At 41.6% G+C, this 20492-nt stretch overlaps 1 protein-coding gene across 3 annotated transcripts in view; it reads right to left on the bottom strand.

Moving 5' to 3' along the window:
- The window catches only part of LDLRAD4 (low density lipoprotein receptor class A domain containing 4), a 305806-nt gene that overhangs the window by 175246 nt on the left and 110068 nt on the right, over nt 1-20492 (bottom strand). For all 3 annotated transcript variants that reach the window (XM_030486634.1, XM_030486652.1, XM_030486644.1), the window contains one exon: nt 12518-12976. In XM_030486634.1, the coding sequence (XP_030342494.1) occupies nt 12518-12557 (40 nt within the window). In that variant the 5' untranslated portion in view covers nt 12558-12976. The remainder of the gene's footprint in view (nt 1-12517; nt 12977-20492) is intronic.

Below are 20492 nucleotides of genomic sequence, written 5' to 3'. Positions count from 1 at the left end.
ACGGTTTTAAAACAGTAACATACTTGAGAGACTGTACAAAAGCCACTAAGTCAATGTTATGTCACTTTTTCCATGTATACGTTAGAGAAGGCACTCAATAAAAAAATCTTCAAGAACCATCCTTTATTGTTGGAGTTTACCCCTATTCCTGTTATTACACATAAACTCTCCAACAAATTCTATAAATAGCACTGGTTTGGACACAAAGTTATGAACTCTGCAGGAAAAAAAACCTGCCTTTAGTTCACAGATGCCACCTACATCCTGAGTTAATAATAGTCAAATTTTTCTGAACTTACTCTAGCATTGTTGTGGCAGGTCATGTGTCTCTTCAAATTCTCGCTCTAAGCAACTGGAAGCAGATATTATCTTGAAAATATTTCTTTTGAGATAAACAAATCAAGTATAATAAAGCTCAGAAAGGGGAAAGATGGAGACTTATGCACAAAATCCAATTTCTTCATTTAAATCAAGGACCAACTGAGTACGCAGCCAGGCTGTGAATCCATCTTCAGCCAGTATAAATTACTGGTTTGTACAGTCTAAGCCTCCAGGATAAACAGACTACTCTTGAACACTTCATATGCAAGCAAGTCTTCGAGGCTTTTCCGAAGCCAGTACCTTGTCCTTGGTCCTCCTCCCACCACTTCCCCACATGTATACCTGCAACACATAGGCATGCAGTGTTGTCAGCAATCAAATGGCATTTACCCACTAACAACACAAACGAGCTACTTCACCCACTAACGACACAAACAAGCTTATCCTCAGAGACATGAATTGAAGATGCTGCTTAAATTCTGGCTGTAGAATAGGATTTTTTTGTGTTTCCATCATGAAAAATCCTCATTGTTAACTCCACACTCCTCAAACAAAGCTTCCTCTATTCTTGCCCTTAAATCAAAAGGGAGTGACTTTCTAGTAAAGAAAGCAAGAAAGCTAAGGACACAAAGAGCTTACAATAGGACAAAATTTAAGAAATACAATCAAAACCCACTATGTATGAAAAACACACTGCTCAATCTGTTCTTCTCTGTGAACAGATTGTCAATCCCGGCACAAGAGAGTGTGGAAAAGGACCTGTGGTTCTGAAGAGCAGGGATAGTGCCCCACTTGCCACCCGCACACAGAAACATCCACTTGAACCCCTGGGAAACCCATCTGGGTGGTTTCCAAAGAAAGCTGAGGGATTCAGCTGCCTAAACTACTGGGTACATTTTACAGTCCAATTATAGTAGGGTGACAGGAAAGGACTCAAATATGATACAGTGGAATTTTGGTTTGATATCAAACCCCAAGTTCCTGGGCTCCAAGTACTGTCAAAGCCCACCTGCCCAAAGCCCCTTGGTTCAGAAATCAGCAGTTTCCCGGCACCACATGAGCACAGTTTTGGAAAAGGTAGATCTCACAAAGCAGCTCTTACAGACATATCAGAGTATTGTGTCATATTCTCTTCCAGGGAGAAGTTATCTCTGGGTGTTGGTAAGAAGCTGGCAGGGTTTCAAGGCTACACCCTATCAACAAGTAATGATCCTTCTAGAAAGTGGACATTTTGCTTATTCACCATTGCTGAGGGCTGAGTACAAATTAAAGAGGCTGGGAGTGTCCCTCTAGAAAGGGCTTGAGGCAGGAGTTGGACAGTCCCTGGGCATAAAACCTGGGAGAGAAGCAGCATGGGGTGCATGCTGGATCATGGGTGGATACATGTTGCTCCATGACAAAGTGCTTCTGTGAGGAAAGCCAAGCCCCAGGATGCGAGATGTACCTGATATACCTGCCAGAACATGAACATTCATAGAAAGGCTCAGAGAAAGGATTGTGTCCACCCTTAAGAAGCTTTGCTCTGAACAAAACCCAAACCAAACAGCAACCAATAAAGGCAAGTAAATCAATCCCCATGCATCCTGTCCTCTTTTCCTAAAAAATAAAAGGATGTAAGGAGCAAAGTAGTAAATGTAACATTTAACTCTGTATGTATGGTGTTACCTTCTCCTCAATAACTTTTAGGTTTTTTCAGCACATTTATCCTGCGACATCAAATATTTTCACTTCTCTGTTTACCCAAACTGCAAGTTCTGATTTGTAAAGGTGTTGCTACAACATACAACAAAGAAACATAACATTAATTTATACTATTTATTTTATGGTATAAGGAAGAGATTTTTTTACATTCTCTATTCTATCAAGAGACAGCTAAACAGCCTGCTTGACATTATAGAAAAAACAAGCAACATTAGACCAAAACGTCACCTCACACTATTAACTCAAAACCTAAGCGCCACTGCCTGAAGCTGAGCACATGGGAACATCCTGCATCCTTTTTACATGAATAAAACTAGGCTTTGGCTAATATCACTCATGTTTGCGCTTGGCCTCCTCAACTTCCAAAACGGTGTAGTCAAGTGCTTCAGTAGCTTGAAATCAATTTGGGTCCCATGCTTCCTCTTTTAGTGCTTACATGTGTGCAAGAAAACGTATTTCCAACTCGGCTCACGCTGGTGCTCCTCCTCCTCCTCCTCCCAGGCGGGTTGTGTGGTGCCTGATGACAGGCATCTGATGGGTTTGTTAGGAAGCAGTGCGTGTTCCTGCACGGGATTTCTGGCCACCTCCAACAGCCACAGCCCAAGGCTGGTTTTCTGCCTGGACCACCACCAACAGGAGCATTACCTTCAGCATGCAAAAGGCCTTTTCAGCAGTGAAAATACCTTCAGCCAGCCATGGGCATAGCCTGAATGTCATATCCCATCTCTTCTCTTAAAAAAAAAGACTACCTAATTAATTAGAAAGAATTAACAGTAAGCACACACTGCCAATTTAACTATCAATTTTCACCAGTTTTTATTTTCTGGGTTTTACTCGAGGGACTACATATTCATTTGGTCCATTCAAAAAGTCTGCCTTTTTATTATGACTGAACACTGAAATGTAGCATATTTACAGCTAAATTTATTGTCATATTCAGTCTGGAATTGGCCATTTGGCTGATGAAGCTGTACCATGCGAAGGCACCGTGACAGGTACTATTAAGAAATGAGAAATGGCAGATGGGCACTTCCAAAGAACCATCAGCTTTGCAAATGGTAATGCTACAGCTGAATATCATCTACTAAAAATGGTTATCGAAGGTGACGATCCAAGCGCAACATCCTCCCCCTGAACATGCTGCAGCACTCTCTCCCATGGCTTTGGGAAGGAGACGATTGCCATTTCCAGCAATACATTACTTCATAAAATAATTTTGATCATAGCATTGGCCATGATGCTTCTCTAAATTTGCATCTTCTTTTGCCCTGGCCCACTCAGAGTTTCATCTGGGCTCTGGACTGTCATAACAACAAGTGGACCATGCACACATAGCCAAGACTACGCCTAGACTGAAAATTACAGGACTTTTAAATGGAATTTAAATTAACTCAAATATTAATGAAAATTTAATTAAAAATTAAAAATAATTTAAAAAAAATCATTCCAGATCAGAATAGCAATTTCAGGATGGAGCTTGATATGAATGGTGTTACATGACGCAGTAGCCTGCAGTTCTGGGTCTATAGAGGATCGTCGTCTGAGGCCAGTGTCTCTGAAGGTTTTTTACAGGGCACCACACCACTGCATTTCCTCCTGAATCCTCTTGGCTTCTGTTCTGCCCTTCTCTGCCTCCACATTCACTGAGCTCAAGGTGGCTTCAAACAGCAAGGCCACCTTCTGGAAGTGACTGCCTCCCAAATTCTCCCATTCTTCCCCTCAGCAAGAGGAATACATCACTGAAAGAAGCAAACGGGCAAGGAAGTCTTCTACCCCAATTAAATACAAATTTGAAAGGAAAGGCATTTAAAATATTAAATCCTTGGCCTGTGTAAAATGCCCCTCTTTTTGCATAAGGACTGCCACAGCTCGATTAGCAAGGCAGTACCTGTCCAGTTACAGATTAAACAGCCCTTCAACCATACATTTGAAGAGATCCGTTTTCTTGAGGGGAAAGGAAAGAAAGAAGAAAACACAATGTTTCACTTACACAAAGTTTGGGATCAAAACTTAAAAGCTGACCTCCCAGATTTGAAGAATGACCTAAAGCAGAAAGGACTGCTGTTCTAATCACTGATCTTAAGGACAACAGAAGAACTAGGTTATGACCAAAAGCTATCACTCTCACATGGCACCAGCGCTCGCAAATTGATTTTCACAGTTTCTCACTCTCCTGTAATTCTATTAAAGCATTTAACCCTGAAGAGGAGACTCCCAAGCTATGCATTATTATACTTGAAACAGGTTTGCTGAATGTAACATATTTAGATAGCAAACTCTTAGACACTAAGGTTATATCTTCTTCCATGTATTTTTGCTGAGAATACTATCTGTACTCTAAAAATTGCACACTCTAAATAAAATATCTAAGGGAATACCATGGAATGTGATCTGTTACTATCTGTGTGCTGAGTAAGGGGCATTGCAAAAGAGCAATCTGTTTCTCCCATGAACTAAGAGACAGTAAGAGTTGTCCGTGAGTGACACAGTAACCTTGAAAATTCATAAAGTAAGAAAGCATTTATTAAGAAAATGGCAGAGATTTTAGGAAGACCGGACCAGCTTCAAGAGACAGATGAAAACAAAACTGGAACAGAGGGGGAGGAAAATATTCTCCTACATATTCAAGTTATATTTTTTAAAATGAAATGTTTATTTGTAATTGAAAATCATGCAAATAATGACAGCAGCAATGTGGGAGACCTGTGTTGGTGCATAAATGAGTTTTCAACTGCTTTTAATATTAATTACATTATATACTTATTAGAAGACATCTCAAACCTGTTTTTCTGTTTTACATTGAGCCTCAATTAATAATTCCAAGGAAGAAGGCTACCTTCAGCAGCAGATACAACAGTTATATACTTGATGCTAAGTAAATCATTCACAATTTTATTCGTAATAAAGAAAACAATCTCAAAGGGCGGTTACTTTGGCTTTGCCCTATTTTTGATTATTCTTAACAATTACCTTTTAAATATGCTTACTATCTAAAAGTGGTGAAAGCTTTTCTTAAAATACTTGCATACTGTGAAACAGAAGAATGGATGCAGTATTTATGTAACATTAAAATATTTCTATACAAGTTGCACAGACATCGCAACATATGTCACACGCCCCAAAAATAAGATGTTTACAGAAGGCCAGGCTAGAAGGAATGCAATGGAGCAATACTCCAGCAAAAAGTTATTACTTTAAACACCCAAGACTCTTAATCTATCCTTTATCAATTACTCCAAGAGTTCAAGAGAATCTACGTAGAACACTGAGAAGACAGAGTAGTGCAGGTGGGTTACTAATCTTAAAAATGTACATTTATTATCCAGGGAACCAGCAATAACAGAATCACAGAGAAGTAAGGCTGGAAGTGCCCTCATGAATTCCATTCCCCTGCCTCAGGGCAAGATCAACTATACATAAACCATTCCTGACAGATATTTGTCTAACTTGTTCTTAAAAACCTTCAGTGACAGTTTGCAACCTCCCTAGGCAATCGGCTGCAGTTCTTAACTATCCTTACCATTAGAAAGATTTTCCTAATGCCTAACCTCAATCTCTTCACCACAATAAGCTTGTCTGTTACTTCATGCTCCATCCTCAGCAGAACTGGAAAACAGTTTCTATTACCTTCCTCTTTACATGAAATTTCCATATACTTCTAAATGGTTATCACGTCTTCCCTCACTCTTCCATTCTATAAATGAATAATGGCCAACTGGGTCACATGCAACCCGCTGGAGCAATTTATCTGGTCTCCCATGTAATCCTCTCAAGAAGCCTCCCTGTTCTGGAACTACCACCCCTATGCCAGAGACATCTCCACCCAAAACACCAGGAGTTAAGCAAAACAAGATGCGGGGAGAGAAGCCAAACTGAGCAGCAGGCTCTTAGACTGCCTTCCTGCAAAGAAAGGTCCCACACAAACCAGCAGAAGTCACTGTGGAAGAGATGTGAGGTGGGGAAAGTTACTCACCCCAGAGAAAGGCAGATGAGGAGAGGAAGGGTTGAGTCTAGAAAAGAGGGGAAGAGGCTTTTAGACAACCCAATCTGGAATTAAGTTGTAGTGAGTTGGTCTGAAAGTGGGAGAGGTCTGGAAACAAAAGTAGGTGAAGGAAGCAGTGAAAAGCAGAAGATTACCAGAGGGGTAGGAAGCATGGGAGAGAAGCAAGACCAGATGTTAAAACAGTGAAGGGTGGAGGAGTCCCAGTACAGAGAGATGGGATTTGAGCACTAATGGGGGAAGAGGTGGTGAGAGATTGGGAAAGCGTGGAACAATGAAACACAGGACAAGAAGTGCAGCAGAAGTCCTGAGTGCCAGGGGGATACAGAGCAGAGGCGGGGGGACTGGAGAAGCTCCACCAAGCTGCATTCCTATGAGCATGAGGATCTCCTAACAGATGAGTGTACTTTCTCTGCTAAAGCAGGGCGTGGGGAGAGCATCAACTAAGCAGAGGTGTTGCTTCTTGGGAGTAACTTTGCCTCTCTGGATACAGCTCAAGGTCAAGCTTTGGCAACAATGACCTTGAGAGATAAGGCTGCAAGGGATTATGGAAAGATATGAGGGTGCCATCACTTCCACAGGGGAAGGTGTGAGGGAGAAGATACGAAGCTATGACAGAATGGGATCAGAAGGCGACAGGAAAAGTCAGTGCTAGACTGAAAGGCAAGGACCCACTGCACAGAGCAACCTCTTACTATTTATTCAGGTTTCCATAGTGCAGAGCTAATAATCCCTGTAGGAGTGCTGCGGGTCACAAGGCAGGAATGCCTCAGAGTTAGCCCAGGTCTGGCAGAGCTTGTGCTGAGACAGAGTCAATAAAATCCTGATGGACCTAAGATGACCTTGCAAGGTCAGGAGGCTTGATACACTGATTCCTAATCCATCCCATAGTGTTTCTCTTGATTATCCTAGATGTCCCTGTGTCACACACTCCTCAGTGATGGGGAGGTAATTTCAGAATCGCATGGTTCTTCTAAACCAGCACTCAAAACACACACTGGTGAGGAGAAGTAGCTAATTTAAAAATAGAACTTGGCTGTCCAGGGTCCCACCACTGTTGCCCTTGCACTGGTGCAGCACTGAGGGTGGCCAAAGCAGGTGTAGTACTTCATGGTAGCTAAGAAGCATGCAAGTGAGATTGGTTCTTCTGACCATCACACCAAAGTACTGCTGTATCACAGCCACATCTTGCCATGTAGCTCAGCGCGTCGGACACATGCCCTAACACAAATCCTCACTGCTTCATGGGAACCTGGGAAAAACATATTCAGAGAACTTGAGAATTACTCATCTAGTCTGAAAAAGACTGTTTGTTTGTTCAATTCTCAAGGGTCATGTTGTCTAGACCTCTGGCCTTTCTTTTTGCTCTCCTCTGGGTGCTTCCAATGTGCCTGAAGAGCACTGCTCAGAGCAGAAACAGTACACCAGCCACGCAAATGCTAAGTAGAGTGGAAAAATTATTTTGCATGTCTTACATGCAGACTCTTGCCAATATATTACAGCACAGCATTTATGGCATAGTACTGTTGATTCATAGCCATTTTCTGAACTCTTGCAACTGCCCATCTGTTTTCTGCAGACCTGCTGCCTCACCAGTTATTCTACATTTTGATTTGCACAGCTGATTATTCCTGCCCAACCACAATTTAGAACTTGTCCTTGATGAACTGCATCATATTTATTTTAGATCAGTTCTCCAATATACCACATTAATTTTGAATTCTAATCCTGTGCTCAGAGGGTTTACATCCTCTCTCTGGTTAGTGTCATCTGGATATTTTGCATGCAGATTCTATCATCTAAGCCATTAATTAAAATAGTGAATATTTTCAGGCAAACCAGGGCAAAATCTCACTTGACTTATCCTTCTAGTTTGACTATGAATCACTAGTAATTATTCCGAGAACAGCTTTCCAGCCAACTGCGTACTCACCTTGTAGCCCATACTGACACCTTGTTTATGAAAGGGTGAAAAGCCTTCCAAGAAACAAGATATACTGTTTCTCTGCTTACAGGGAAATTAGGCTCCACTGACTAGGTACTCTGGAAACAAACCATGCAAATTAATTATCATATTGTTATCTACAAGCTATTTAAAAAATCATTTGATTATTTGATTCCAACTTTTTTCCCCAAGAATTTGAGATAAGCTATCTCCTCCAAAGGGGAAAAAGAACAACTCAGGAAAGTTTACAGGTAGATGCAGTGTTTGCTGTTTCACAGCTTTTTTGAACCTAGACTGTCATCTAAATGTTCTCCAAATGTAACCACTAATTGCTCAGACATTGCTTCAGCTATTCCACCCTATGTTGCAGAGATCATTTAATAAACTCCAGCTTGTTCTAAAATACCTATTATCCTATCTCATCAGTTTCTAATCAGTTCTGTTCCTGCTGTAGTTGGAATTCTTACCTTTCTCAAGGCAGCAGTCCTTTTCTTGCCACCTGATTAGAAGTCACCCTTTTTGACAAAGAATGATGTAAAAAAATGTCATGAACTACTCAGTCGTCTCTGCACTGTCATAGTTTTGTCATTCCCTCTCAACTAGTAGTCCAGAAACTCAGTCCTCCTCTTACCACTGCTGAGAACATACCTTGCTTCCTTGTTATCATGTCCTTTACTAGTTGTACTTTGTTTCATGCCTTGGCCTACCTGATTTGACCTTTGCATTCTTCTAACGTAGTTTTACATTCATCTCTAGTAACATAATCTAGTTTTCACTTTCTGTATGAGTCCTCAACTTCCAGATCATGCGATTTTGTCTCTTCTTACACTTTTTTATTGGGAGACCTTTTATTTGTGCTTTTAAAATTCTTTACTGAGACTGGAAAAGGAAAAGTTAGTTCCACTAGGAACTCCTAGCCTTCCTGAATTTCTTAGGTTTGCGTTCAAGAAATGTTACCTATCAGTTCTATGAGCTGAATGCAATCTACTTTCTTGCATACTATTGCTTTTATTCTCAAGTTCTCTCTTCTAACCTTCTGGAGAATGATAAGCTTACTTTTTAATGATTGCTATCACTCGATTCGGCTTTTTCCATCACAGGCTCAGCCATCTCCTTCCTAATCAAGCCTAGGAGCGCTTACCTCCCATTGCCTTTTCTACATTCAGTAATCCTGAACCTATCATACTTGCATGACCTACTGAAATTAGTATTTACCCAGTTAAGTGTAAAAGCTCTAACTATAAGCTGTTGTTTGGTAATACACAACAAAGGGATTGGATGAGCCCATCTCTTGCAACAAGAGCCATCTGCAAAAAAGGGCAGCTTTGGCATCTCTGCCAGTAAAATGAGCATGCAGTCAGGATCAAAATACCTCCTAGCTTTAAGTGTAAGTCTTTCCAGGTCACAACGATTAGCAAGGTAGAAAGGAGGTTTATGAAATACTCTGAAGGTGGCTACACAGAGGCATTGTCTTCCCAGGCTTCTTTTGCCAGCACTCTGTTCAGTTGTAAATTGAAATGATAACTCTGATTGTTGCAAAAGCTGCAATTACTTAGCATGGCTAGATTCAGTGTCGACTGTGTACAGGTTTCAGATAGCAAAGCTTTTTCAGTACAAATTAGCTCCCTTCTGCATGTGATCATGCCTGCTCTGCCACTAGCAGCTACTGTTTTCTCCTACAGATAAACTGGCATTCCAATAAAACTAAAGGAGCAGTATAGCAAGGATCAGAGAAGCAACTATACGCACCTGTCATTACACTTTTATCACAACTCTTAAATTAACATAACAGAGTCCAGTAAATTTCTCTAAGAACTACATACCTACCCACTGTTTACTGCTGAATCCATTATATCAAAGAATGAGAAGGATCTCCAAAAAGCAAATACGAGTATCAATTTGATAGTAGTTGGAAGAAAGAGAAGTCCTTGCCTTTTCCTCACATAAAGCAATGATATTTCAACCTGTCTCCTTTACAAGTTTCCTGAACGTATGGTGCAACTGAATTCCATAGTGTCCTGGGTTCAGCTATAGCAGTCATTTTTCTCCTGCTTAGTAGCTGGTGCAGTGCTGTGTTTTTTAACTTTCAGCCTGGGAACAACGCTGATAACACCGATGTTTTTAGTTGTTGCTAAGTAATGTTTATTCCAACCAAGGACTTTCTCAGTCTCATGCTTTGCCAGGGAGGAGGGGAAGCCGGGAGGAAGCAGAGACAGGACACCTGACCCAAACTAGCCAAAGGGGTATTCCATACCACAGCACGTCATGCCCAGTATATAAACCGGGGGGAGTTACCCGGAAGCCCCAGATCACTGCTCGGGTCGGGCTGGGTATCGGTCGGCGGGTGGTGAGCAATTGTATCCTCTCCCCTTGTTATTTCACTAATCGTTATTATCATTGGTCGTAGCAGTAGTGGTTTTGTGTTATACCTTAGTTGCGGGACTGCTCTTATCTCAACCCGTGGGAGTTGCATTCTTCCCATTCTCCTCCCCATTCCTCCGGGAGCGGGGGGAGGAAGAAGGGGGGGGGGGGGGAGTGAGCGAGCGGCTGTGTGGTTCTGAGTTACCGGCTGGGCTCAAACCACGACACATAGTTAATAATTCTTTAGTACAGCTATCAAGATTTGAAAATATTTATTAAGATCCTTACCTGAGGGCAGCTTCAAAAGAATGTAAGAATTCCTTATGACAAACCAAGCAACCTTCAAACTGTTAAAGCCTCCAGAATAGGTCAAATCTGCAGGGTTGTCTCACCATCCAACTGTTGCCCCGGAACTCCAGGGACTGCAGTTTCATCTTCCTGATTTTATGCACACTGTTTGCCATGTCTCTTCCACCCAGCAGCAGTCCCAAGGTTACCAGCTTTCTGCCACCCCACTGCCCAAGCCACACTGCCAACAACCCCTACCTTCTGGGAGCTAAGGGATAGCAGATGCTGTGGCAAGAGCGTAAAGCTAGAAAGAAAATAATGTAGTACTGCAAGGGTGTTGAAGGTAGTAAGGTTTTCAGCAAAGGAGAGAGCCACAGAAGGCAGGGCAGGTAAGGAAGAGAACAGATACCCACACAGCAGGAATTCTGGAGGAGAGCAAAGGAGTGGCAAAAACCCACTCGGAACTACCTGAGGGCTGGCAGAGAGCAACAAGGAGAAAGATGCACAAACAGGACAAGAATGGCAGTGGGGAGCCGTAGGAGTGAGCCGCCGTTCAGGCAGAGGCAGGAGAGCCCTGCAGTGGTCCCAGATGTCACATCTCCCATCAGCACTGGAGCACATGTGGAGAAGAGCTTCCCATTTCCTCTCCTTCAAGACACATCTCACTGACACACATGAAAACCATGTTGTAAATCAAAACAATGCAAGAGAAGGGAGACAGTTCAGAACTGCACTGTTCCTCCAAACCGATGTGCTCATGTGGACAGCTGGACACAGAGCTGCCACCCTACTGCAGCCAGAAGGCTGGGACCAGCCTCTGAGGATGGATCTGCTTTGGGATAGGACAAAGTAGAAGATTGCCCACAGGGAAATGCTGTTCCTTCTGGGAAGAGCTCCTAGAACAGCAAGCAACCCAGGGTAAAGCAGCCTGAGACAGAAAATGATCTTCCCATAGATACAACCACCAATCCATTAAACTTCTTTTAAAGGCAAAAATTTTAAATTGGAAAAAAAAAACTAGTTGAACTTTCATGAACTTTTCATGAACTTTCACTGTGGTACTAATCCATTATCTAGACCTACTAAAGCAAAAGGAATATCCAGCTGATTTTCTACCCAGTTCTTGCAGGGTCTCAGCTGGCCAGCAGATGTGGAAACATAGCAGCAGGATCTTCTGATCCCTGTCTTCTTCCACCTCTCAAATCAGAAACCAGACCAGACAGGGAAAGCACTGAATGTAAAGTCCAGTGAACTTTACACTAGAGGGAGCTTTCCTCAGAGACACACACCGCCTTTGGCGTCCTCTTCCTCATCACATTATTTTCAACGTTATTTACAGGGAAATACACTGGACTCAGGTGAAACGGTTACCGTTTGAACCCTCTGGTTTTGCCAGTGCATTGCAGCACAACAGAGTTGTGTGGTGGGAGTACAAGGAGAAGGTACTTGGCAAGTTCTGCCCAGAGATGTGCTCTGGCTGATGAGATAAAAGCTCACCACTGACATGTTTCTGAGAAGCCTCCTGATAGGAACCATGTCCATCTTATGCCCTTGCCAAACTCCCTTGTTGAACACAAGAGCAACTTAACAGACTACGTTTTATACTGACCCCGGAGGCCACTTATTGTTAAGCTGTAAGTAAGTACTTTAAGGAGGAAAGTTGAGATACACCTTCCCTAAGGCTTGTGGCTATCCATTTCAGAGGGCCTGCAATACAGATAGTTGCGTTACTCACTGTTGATACAAGTGTTGAACTGTTCCTCAACTGAACTGTTTTAAAATACTATTTAAACTAAAAGTACTACAAGGCGCTAACGACAGCCAGGACCTATTCGATTTATCTTCTAAACTCTACTAAACTCTCCCAAAACTATACGCTGAACTAGAACAGAAGTCCTTACCTGTGAAAGCATTTGTGGCCTGAAAACCAGCTTCCTGCATACTGCTCTCCCAGCGAAGCTTGAGATTCCCGTCTTAACCTGTCCTTACTGGAGACAACTGCTGAGCTTGAAGCTGTCAAGTCACTTCCATCTTAGCTTGTCAGAGTCCATTTCTCTTTCCATTCCTGTATTTGGCACCATCCAGTTCCCACCTGATCCCAGGTCTTTTGATCTGTAGGCAGAGGGGTTCTGCACTGAACCTAAGTAAGAAGCGTTGGACAGTCCCATCAACCAGCCAGCCAGAGGATTTGGGCCATGATGAATGTGGAAATGAAGCGAATCGCCTGCCAAGATTTTATTTCCCTTTTACAATTAAGTTCTAATCCTCTGTTCATCCAGGACCATTTTTTCAGGCCTTGGCCAACGGTGATGTTCAATTGTCTCTCCTCTCTTGTGTTCCTCTCCCCTCAGGCACGTACACTGAGAAATTAAAAAAGAAGAGATTATATTTCCTGATGACCTGTAGCAACACTAAAATTAACAGACTCCAGGGAACAAAAACCCAAAACACATTATCAGGGATTGATTGTACACATTAAAGGAGATCTTCAGAAGGCAAATCTTGCAATTTTGCTGAGATGCAAAGTGTGACCACACAGCTCTTTGAAGTGCAAAGAGGAACAGTGCTGAGGGTGTCATATGCATCTCTGAGAACATGATATAATTTACATTTCAAAAGCCATATTTAGCAGAGATGGGGGCAGCAATACAATAACAAAATTGCAGTTAAAAGGGAAAAGGAAAAATACTCAAGGCTCTCAAGTCTAGTCTATTCAAAACCACAGTGAGATTATTAGCATTTCATGTATAGCTGCTCCCCTTCTTTTCTGGAGCAGGAAAAGGGAGCGCTGTCTGCTGACACTACATATGGTGTTCTAACAATCTTCTGAGGTTAAATACCTTTGTATCTCTTGCTGTCAATTATCTATTTAAAATCTCAATTGTAACACAGATGACACTATTTGGGTGTCTTCAGACATTACGTTAAGGTTCGAAACACCCACAGGCTACACAAGAAAAGGTGATTTTTCTTGATACTACTACTTCTGCAAGGCAGGGATATCTGCAGCTCACTGAAAACTAGAGTTGTTGCACATCCAGCTTTTAAAAACCAGGATATATTTACTTTTATGGGGTGAAAGCAAATAGCAGACAGGTAAATGTTTAGGGAGATGACTGTATTAGAAAACAAGGAAGAAAGAAAAAAGGACTTGGAAGAGAACCCATTCACCCCCCAGACATTCTGTTCCTTCACGTAATAACGCTTGGCTCACTATCTCCCAACTCAGTGACGCAGACAGGTTCAGGTTGAAACTATGCCTGTGATGATCTTACGATCTACTAATAGATTTTAGCTAATGAGTCTAGCCAGGGTTTGCAGTGCTGGATTGAACCCAAGGTCCATCTCCTGAAGCAGCCTATATCAGAGGTGCCAGTGTCCCTGTCAGTTCCAGCACCTGCTGCTTTGGAGAACAGTGCAAGACCAGGCTCAGTGGGCAGGTGTGAATAACCCACCAACCCACTCCCCAGCTGCACTTCACCCTTTTCCTTGACTTGTAAAACGTAGGGACTGGCTTATACCCTGAAGTGTAAAGCTGAATATACTAGATGGCACAAAACTTCAGAGAACATTCTCATGCTCCTTTGGGCACCTCCTACTTTGCAGGCAGCTCCGAGTGCACAACCATCCAGATCTCAAGGGCTTCATTAGGGCCATTTCCTGGGGGACAAGAAGGATCTCTTCTCAGGTATGCCACTGAAACCAAGTGAGCCTGACACCTGACAAATGCAATTTTCCTCTGAACACACTGAAATGTGTTTCCTCGGAACATACAGAATGAAAGCTAGCTGCTAAAAGACAAGTTTTCAGTCTTAATGATGTTGCTGCTTTATTTTCCCCAATTTTGTTATGCCAGCATTACTGAGAAGCACATGTTTGTCTCAAAACACAGCACAGGACTGACCGATTAGATACTTGTATTCAAATCCAGTAATTTGCATTCAAATCAAGTAAGGTTACAGGACAGATTTAAGATGTTTTCCCCTTTTCTAACCCAAACATCTCAACTTAATAGCTAAGAAAGTAGAAATTAAGGAGGAAAAGGGGAAAAAAAAAAAAAAGGTCTTTACATGTAGTATCTTCTATCAGAAAAAGCTGCATAAAATAGTCTTTAAAATGCTATTATTCCTGAACGTCAGGTCCTCAAGATGCTTTTTCAGCCCTTCAGAGTGCTCTATACAACTAATACCCATTTCAAATCAGTTCATTTTATCCTAAAATACACACAAGTGAGCAAGTGTAATATACATACATTGCAGCACATACTTCTTTTGGATGTTAACATTGTGGTAACTATTCTGTAATGACTACAGGTGGATGCTGCACTCATTTCCCAAGCTTTTTCTCTAGAGGCCTGAGTTTGTTCTGTATTTATAAAAGCAGGTCCATATTTGCATTCACATTTTCAGCCTTGTAACTCTTGATTTTGGTTTATAAATCCACAATTTTGATGCCTTCTGTTTTCAGCCTTTTAATTTCTCTCCCCATTTTAGAGATACTCAAGAGATGTGCACTAATACCTTAGCATCCAGGAAAATTGTCTTCTTTTTATATCTTCGTATTAGACAGAATACATTTCTGATTCTTAAAAGAATAAAATACTCTTACCTTCTTGAAAATTAACCTTTTATTAAAAGGAGAATTATTTTCCATACCTTCAACAGTTCTGCTAAACTAGTTAAGAACCCAACAGTGTTGAAGAAACTCTCTGGCACAGACACTTTTGGCATTCACTGCTTCTTCAGCTAGAAAGATGTCATTTTAATAACATTACAGGACACTGAAACACTTACAGAGTTCATTCAGACCTTAAAATTTAGAAGGCAGTGCACTGCACCAGGTTTAAGTCCTCCCTTAAGGACTCAAGTGAAAGGCGGCACTAATATCTCTTGATTGCCCTAAGTGAGCATTTTCTATCACTGCAAAAGACTCTTCTCCCTTGGCAGATAATGAACTCGAAGGTGGCTAGCAGGACACAAGGAAATGGAACAAGCAGGTGCGGCTAGCGTGTGCAGTGCTTAGTACTTGCTGGGCCTCTTCACAACTTAAACCCAAATTCAGAACTTATAAAATGCCTCAAAGTTACTGCTAAGCAAACTATTTAATGAGTATTTTCAACACGCAGACTTTTCACCAGTCACATCTGCACAAGTGTTTCAGGTCTCTCAGTTCTAATGCAGTCAAGGAAGACAACAAAGCAGCCTAGCCAATTCCACAGCAACTCAGGAAAAAGGCAAATTCCATTTTTAACAGCACGCAGAGCTATGACCTTTCTATTGCACTTTCCATTACCCAGAAATTTCCATTAAAGCAGAACTGATATGTAAAGAGAGGAGTCTTGTGTTTGTTTCCTAACAGACCGGCATGTTTGCATGTACAGAATGGGCCAGGACCTCTGCTGACACATTTTGGTATGGCCCAGCCAACTCGAGTGAAGCTGTGCATTTATCATTTTATACCAGCGTGGTGCAGAAGTGTTAAACCAACCTGCTTGAACACTCAAAAAGTAAAAATATGTGTATCTGAAAATGAGAGTGGAAAGTAAATAATACTGACAGAACTACAGTAAGGTGTGATCTTGGATGTAACTATTACACTTTTCACAACCGGCAGAGACCCCGGTGGGAACACATCTCGTTACGCTGATCAGATGGAAACGAGAAAATGTAGACTACAAAGACTAGAGCTTTTCTTTTTGCTCCATCTGTTGCCTCCTTTCCAATTGCAACAGGAACTCTCCTTCTACTTCTGCTTTCATTCGTCCACTGCAATCTTACATGTTTCTCTGAAGCAAACCAAAGCAAAACATTGTGTTTTACAAATATATAGTTGTGCTATAGAGATTTTCGGCTACTGTGCATTTAAGTGATTGAATACTTAGAGAAAATTCAGATCTATTTGTTTTCATCCTCGCCACTTTTCTCAGATTTGGTCCTGGGAAAGACACCACCATCTGAACCTCACACAAACTGCAAAAAGAAAATATTTTGACTATTTAACACCTTATGTGAGTTACATGTTCTCATGGTATATTTAGCTAGTCAACCTGCTATTCGTCTTTTCTAAACATTTGAAGATGCAGTATTAAAGGGCCACTGTAAAAAAGAATCTGAGAGAGAAAAGTAGCCAATGAGTGTCATTAAATCCTGCAATAATATCTACATTTTATGAAATACTGTGCAATCATCAGTCAGGACCAAGCCTGGAGGAACATGCACTGAAAGAAGAAGGGAAATACTGTTTTTCCCAAGACTGGAATCTCTGTAATGTCTTAAAAAACCCAAAAGCATTGGCTGACATGGAAATGCTGCAGCTTGGGTTTTTTGTTTGTGGGTTTGGGGTTTTAATTCCCATTTTCTTTCACTATATACAGTCTGTTTTTCTGGCCTAGTGCTGTTGGTTGCCACACAGGCATTAAGAACTCACTGGATGTGTTGTCAGAAGGGCTACAGCCTTGGGAAGCGTTTCCTGAGATACCCCTTGGCACAAGACATCCTAAAGGACAGCATTTCACTAAGGTGTTTAACAAATTTCCTAACAGGAGTATCTGCAGAGTAAGCCCGCACGTTTACCTTTTTGAGAAAGTTACTGAACAGCTTGTAAGCTGTGGTTTAATTTAACTTAATCAAGGGAGGACTCACTGCCTGAATTTCTAGCTTTCAGGTGAAAGTGTAAAAGGGGAGAGAGCCTGAGCTAACCTGCCCTGCTTTTGCTGGGGTCCCTGCAGAAGGGAGGTGCTGGATGGGAGCAGATCACAGAACCATAGAACAGTCTGGGTTGGAAAGGAGCCTCAAAGATCATCTAGTCCAACCCCCCTGCAGTGAGCAGGGACATCTTTAACTAGATCCCCAGTGGAAGCTCAGCCACCACCAGCACCAACCCACTCTGTGCTAAAAGGAGGACAGAAGCAACACTGGCCGAGCTGGCAGCATGAGTCCAGCTCAATGGGAGATTTAAGCATGTCTCCAAGGAAAAAGGTAATCTGAGTGAAGCCAGGACAAGTAATAAACTATCCACATGCTTAAACACTTCACTGAAGTAAGGCCTATACTTCCTACAGGTTAAAGTAGCACAGACTTGGATATACATTTAATAAACTTCTAGCTGGAAAACTACTTCCAAAATTTTGTTTTTATAAAATGGTATTTATAAAAATATCCTTTAAAGTTTGCTCTAGCAATTTAAAATGAACCACATGCGTACACATATAGCTCACTTCTCTATCCCCTTTTGGATTCAGCAAGTTTTCTGGGCTTTGGTTTTGCTTCTCACAGAGACTTCTAAACTTGATATATTAATATCTACCAGTTACAACTATTCTTTTTAGATAGTAAGGCCTGCATTTTACTGTGTGACCCTCATTTATTTTATTTTCTTTTATTTAAAATTTGTCTTTCTTCCAAGACACCACTGCACCAGTGTTGAGTGACCCATAGCTCTTGGGGAAATACTATGCTCCATAACTCAAAGACCACTTGAAAAACTCAAGGCAACTTTCACAGGAGACCATACAACCATACACAAATCGAACTGAAAACCAGATGTTTAAAATATGTTTATTTAATCATATCGTTCTCACACACACTCATATACATCATTTGTTTCCACTTCCTATCTCCAGAATGTGTATAGGTCAGTTGTGACTTTTTAAACAGCTGCTGTATCTCACTTTCTTGGTGCATTTCAGTGACATACAAAACGAGTTTGTATGTGAAGTTATCTTATACATACTTACATTCCTACAGATACTTTCAAATACTCTTCAGCTTGTTTAGTAACAGTGTCCAAGCTTCTTTTTACAGCACTCCCTGAACTGGGGCAAATGGAGGACAATTACAGCAAGGTGTGGTCCTTCTGCATTAGTTGAAGCAGGAAGCAGGTCTTGAGAAATGGCCAAAACCAAGCATTGTTTTTTCTAGAAATAAAGCAAAATACATCCCCAATGCCAATGCCAGCACACACTGTAAAAAACCACTACAGACAATGCCTAGTTTAAAACAAAAAGGATGATTGTTTTGGTACAGACATTTCTTCTCCTCCTCCTGTTTATTTCTTTTTGAAGCAAAGCAACACCTGAAGCAATGATATAACAATCAGTCTGTTTAGTAGCTTTGTGCCAAAGCAAATAGCCTCTGGGAATCCGATAGCAAGGAGTATTTCACTTGAAGAAATCCTATAAATAACTGATAACACAAAGGAGCATGTCACATTTCCTTCCATTAATCTTGTTAAGTGAAATAATTTGGGTTCTCTATTTTCTATCTCTACAAACAAACTAAAGAGCCATATATTTTACCATAGCTGTGCTGACAGAATGCAGTAAAACCCCAGTGGAAAAGTTTCCTAAGATCCCAGTGACAAGCTATCGGATTTGGATGAGATAATTATTGGGAGGAACTCTACAAGCTGTATTATGCAGGGCAAATGAGAAGATTGCATTGTTTATTTTTGGACCTTAATAAAATTGTAATTACCAGAAGTTGTCAAGAGGAATCATTAATCACACTGCTCTATGAACCTGGCCAGTCAGAGAAAAAAACTGAGCTCTGAAATTTTTTTGCCAAAATATCAAAAAAGGTATTAAAAGCACAATCCAGTCTCATTTAATCTTTTTCCAAAGCAACACAGGGTCAGTATTTAAATTTGCAGAAGGCTGGTAAAAGCAAAAATTACATTGAGCAGACTGCAAAAAAGAACACAAGTTTTTGACTGGTGTTCCCATGACTTCTGTGAGAAAGGAGCAGTTGCCAGAAACCCCGGGGATTCTGCATTTCTCAAAACATCCAGCTACACTTAAAGGGCATTTAGCACCACTGCACAGCACTGGAAAAACTGTGGTTGTGAGTCACAGTGGCAGAACCTGACCACCCTGATAAGCAACAGCAGGATAGGGAAGTTACTGGTTGTACTGTGTACGATGTGTGCACAAGGTGGAAACACCTTAGGAGAACACAACCTAGCCACTGCCAATCTGCTGTTAAGATCATTATGAACATGGAGCCGAGCATAAGACGAGAGACATGTTTCTCTCCTCCTCCTCCCCCACAGCAACCCGTTGCTGCTTCAACAAAATGTTTCTTCTGGCTTCCTTCCTTTCACCTCATTTTGAGAACCTACCACACAGACACAAGTAATGTCTGTTGTTTAAAAACTCTCAGTTTTCCACGTGTACGTCACACATTTCCCGGGTTTTTCACCAGCCAACACAAGCTTCCCAAGTTCTTTATCCAGGTTTTCAGGTGTAACAGGAGCACACATGGTCATTTGCCACCTCCACTGACAGACTTTGCAGAAGAGAGGCAAATGGGCAGTGTTCCTTTCCTGCAGCAAATGATAGGGATCTCAACCATCCCCATCACTCCTGGGAGATCCAGCGGCACCCCTCTCCACTGACAGCACCTGCCAGAGAAAGGGTGCACAGCTGAAACCAACCTCTCCCACCGAACTGGTTAGAGCAGCCAGAAATCCTAACATACACAAAGAAAATACAGACACACATACCTACTTAGCTCATACAAAGCAGACTGTGTGAATTCAGCCAAGCTGCACTTCGTTTCTGAAGGCAGAAACATCTGCACTCTGAGCATTCTGGAAAGAAAGCCCAGAAGACAGTATCTCCCATGTGAAAAATACCAAGCAGCATATGGACACGGAATGGCACAATCCTCCCACTGAACAGTACTGGGGGCTATGGAAGTAAACATATATGGGAATCTGAACATTCAGAGATTAATAGGAGGAGTTATCTGGATAACAACTTCTGTCAAAATGCTTGGTATGAATGAAAAAGCACAACACAATGCTCATTCTGGCAAATGCAAAATGCAGAAGAGAACAGTGAACCTGTGCTAACTGTAATGAAAAATTAACTGGTGC

Source organism: Strigops habroptila, chromosome 1, assembly GCF_004027225.2.
Source record: "Strigops habroptila isolate Jane chromosome 1, bStrHab1.2.pri, whole genome shotgun sequence".
Taxonomy (NCBI): Eukaryota; Metazoa; Chordata; class Aves; order Psittaciformes; family Psittacidae; genus Strigops; species Strigops habroptila.
This window is presented reverse-complemented; position numbering and strand designations above follow the sequence as displayed.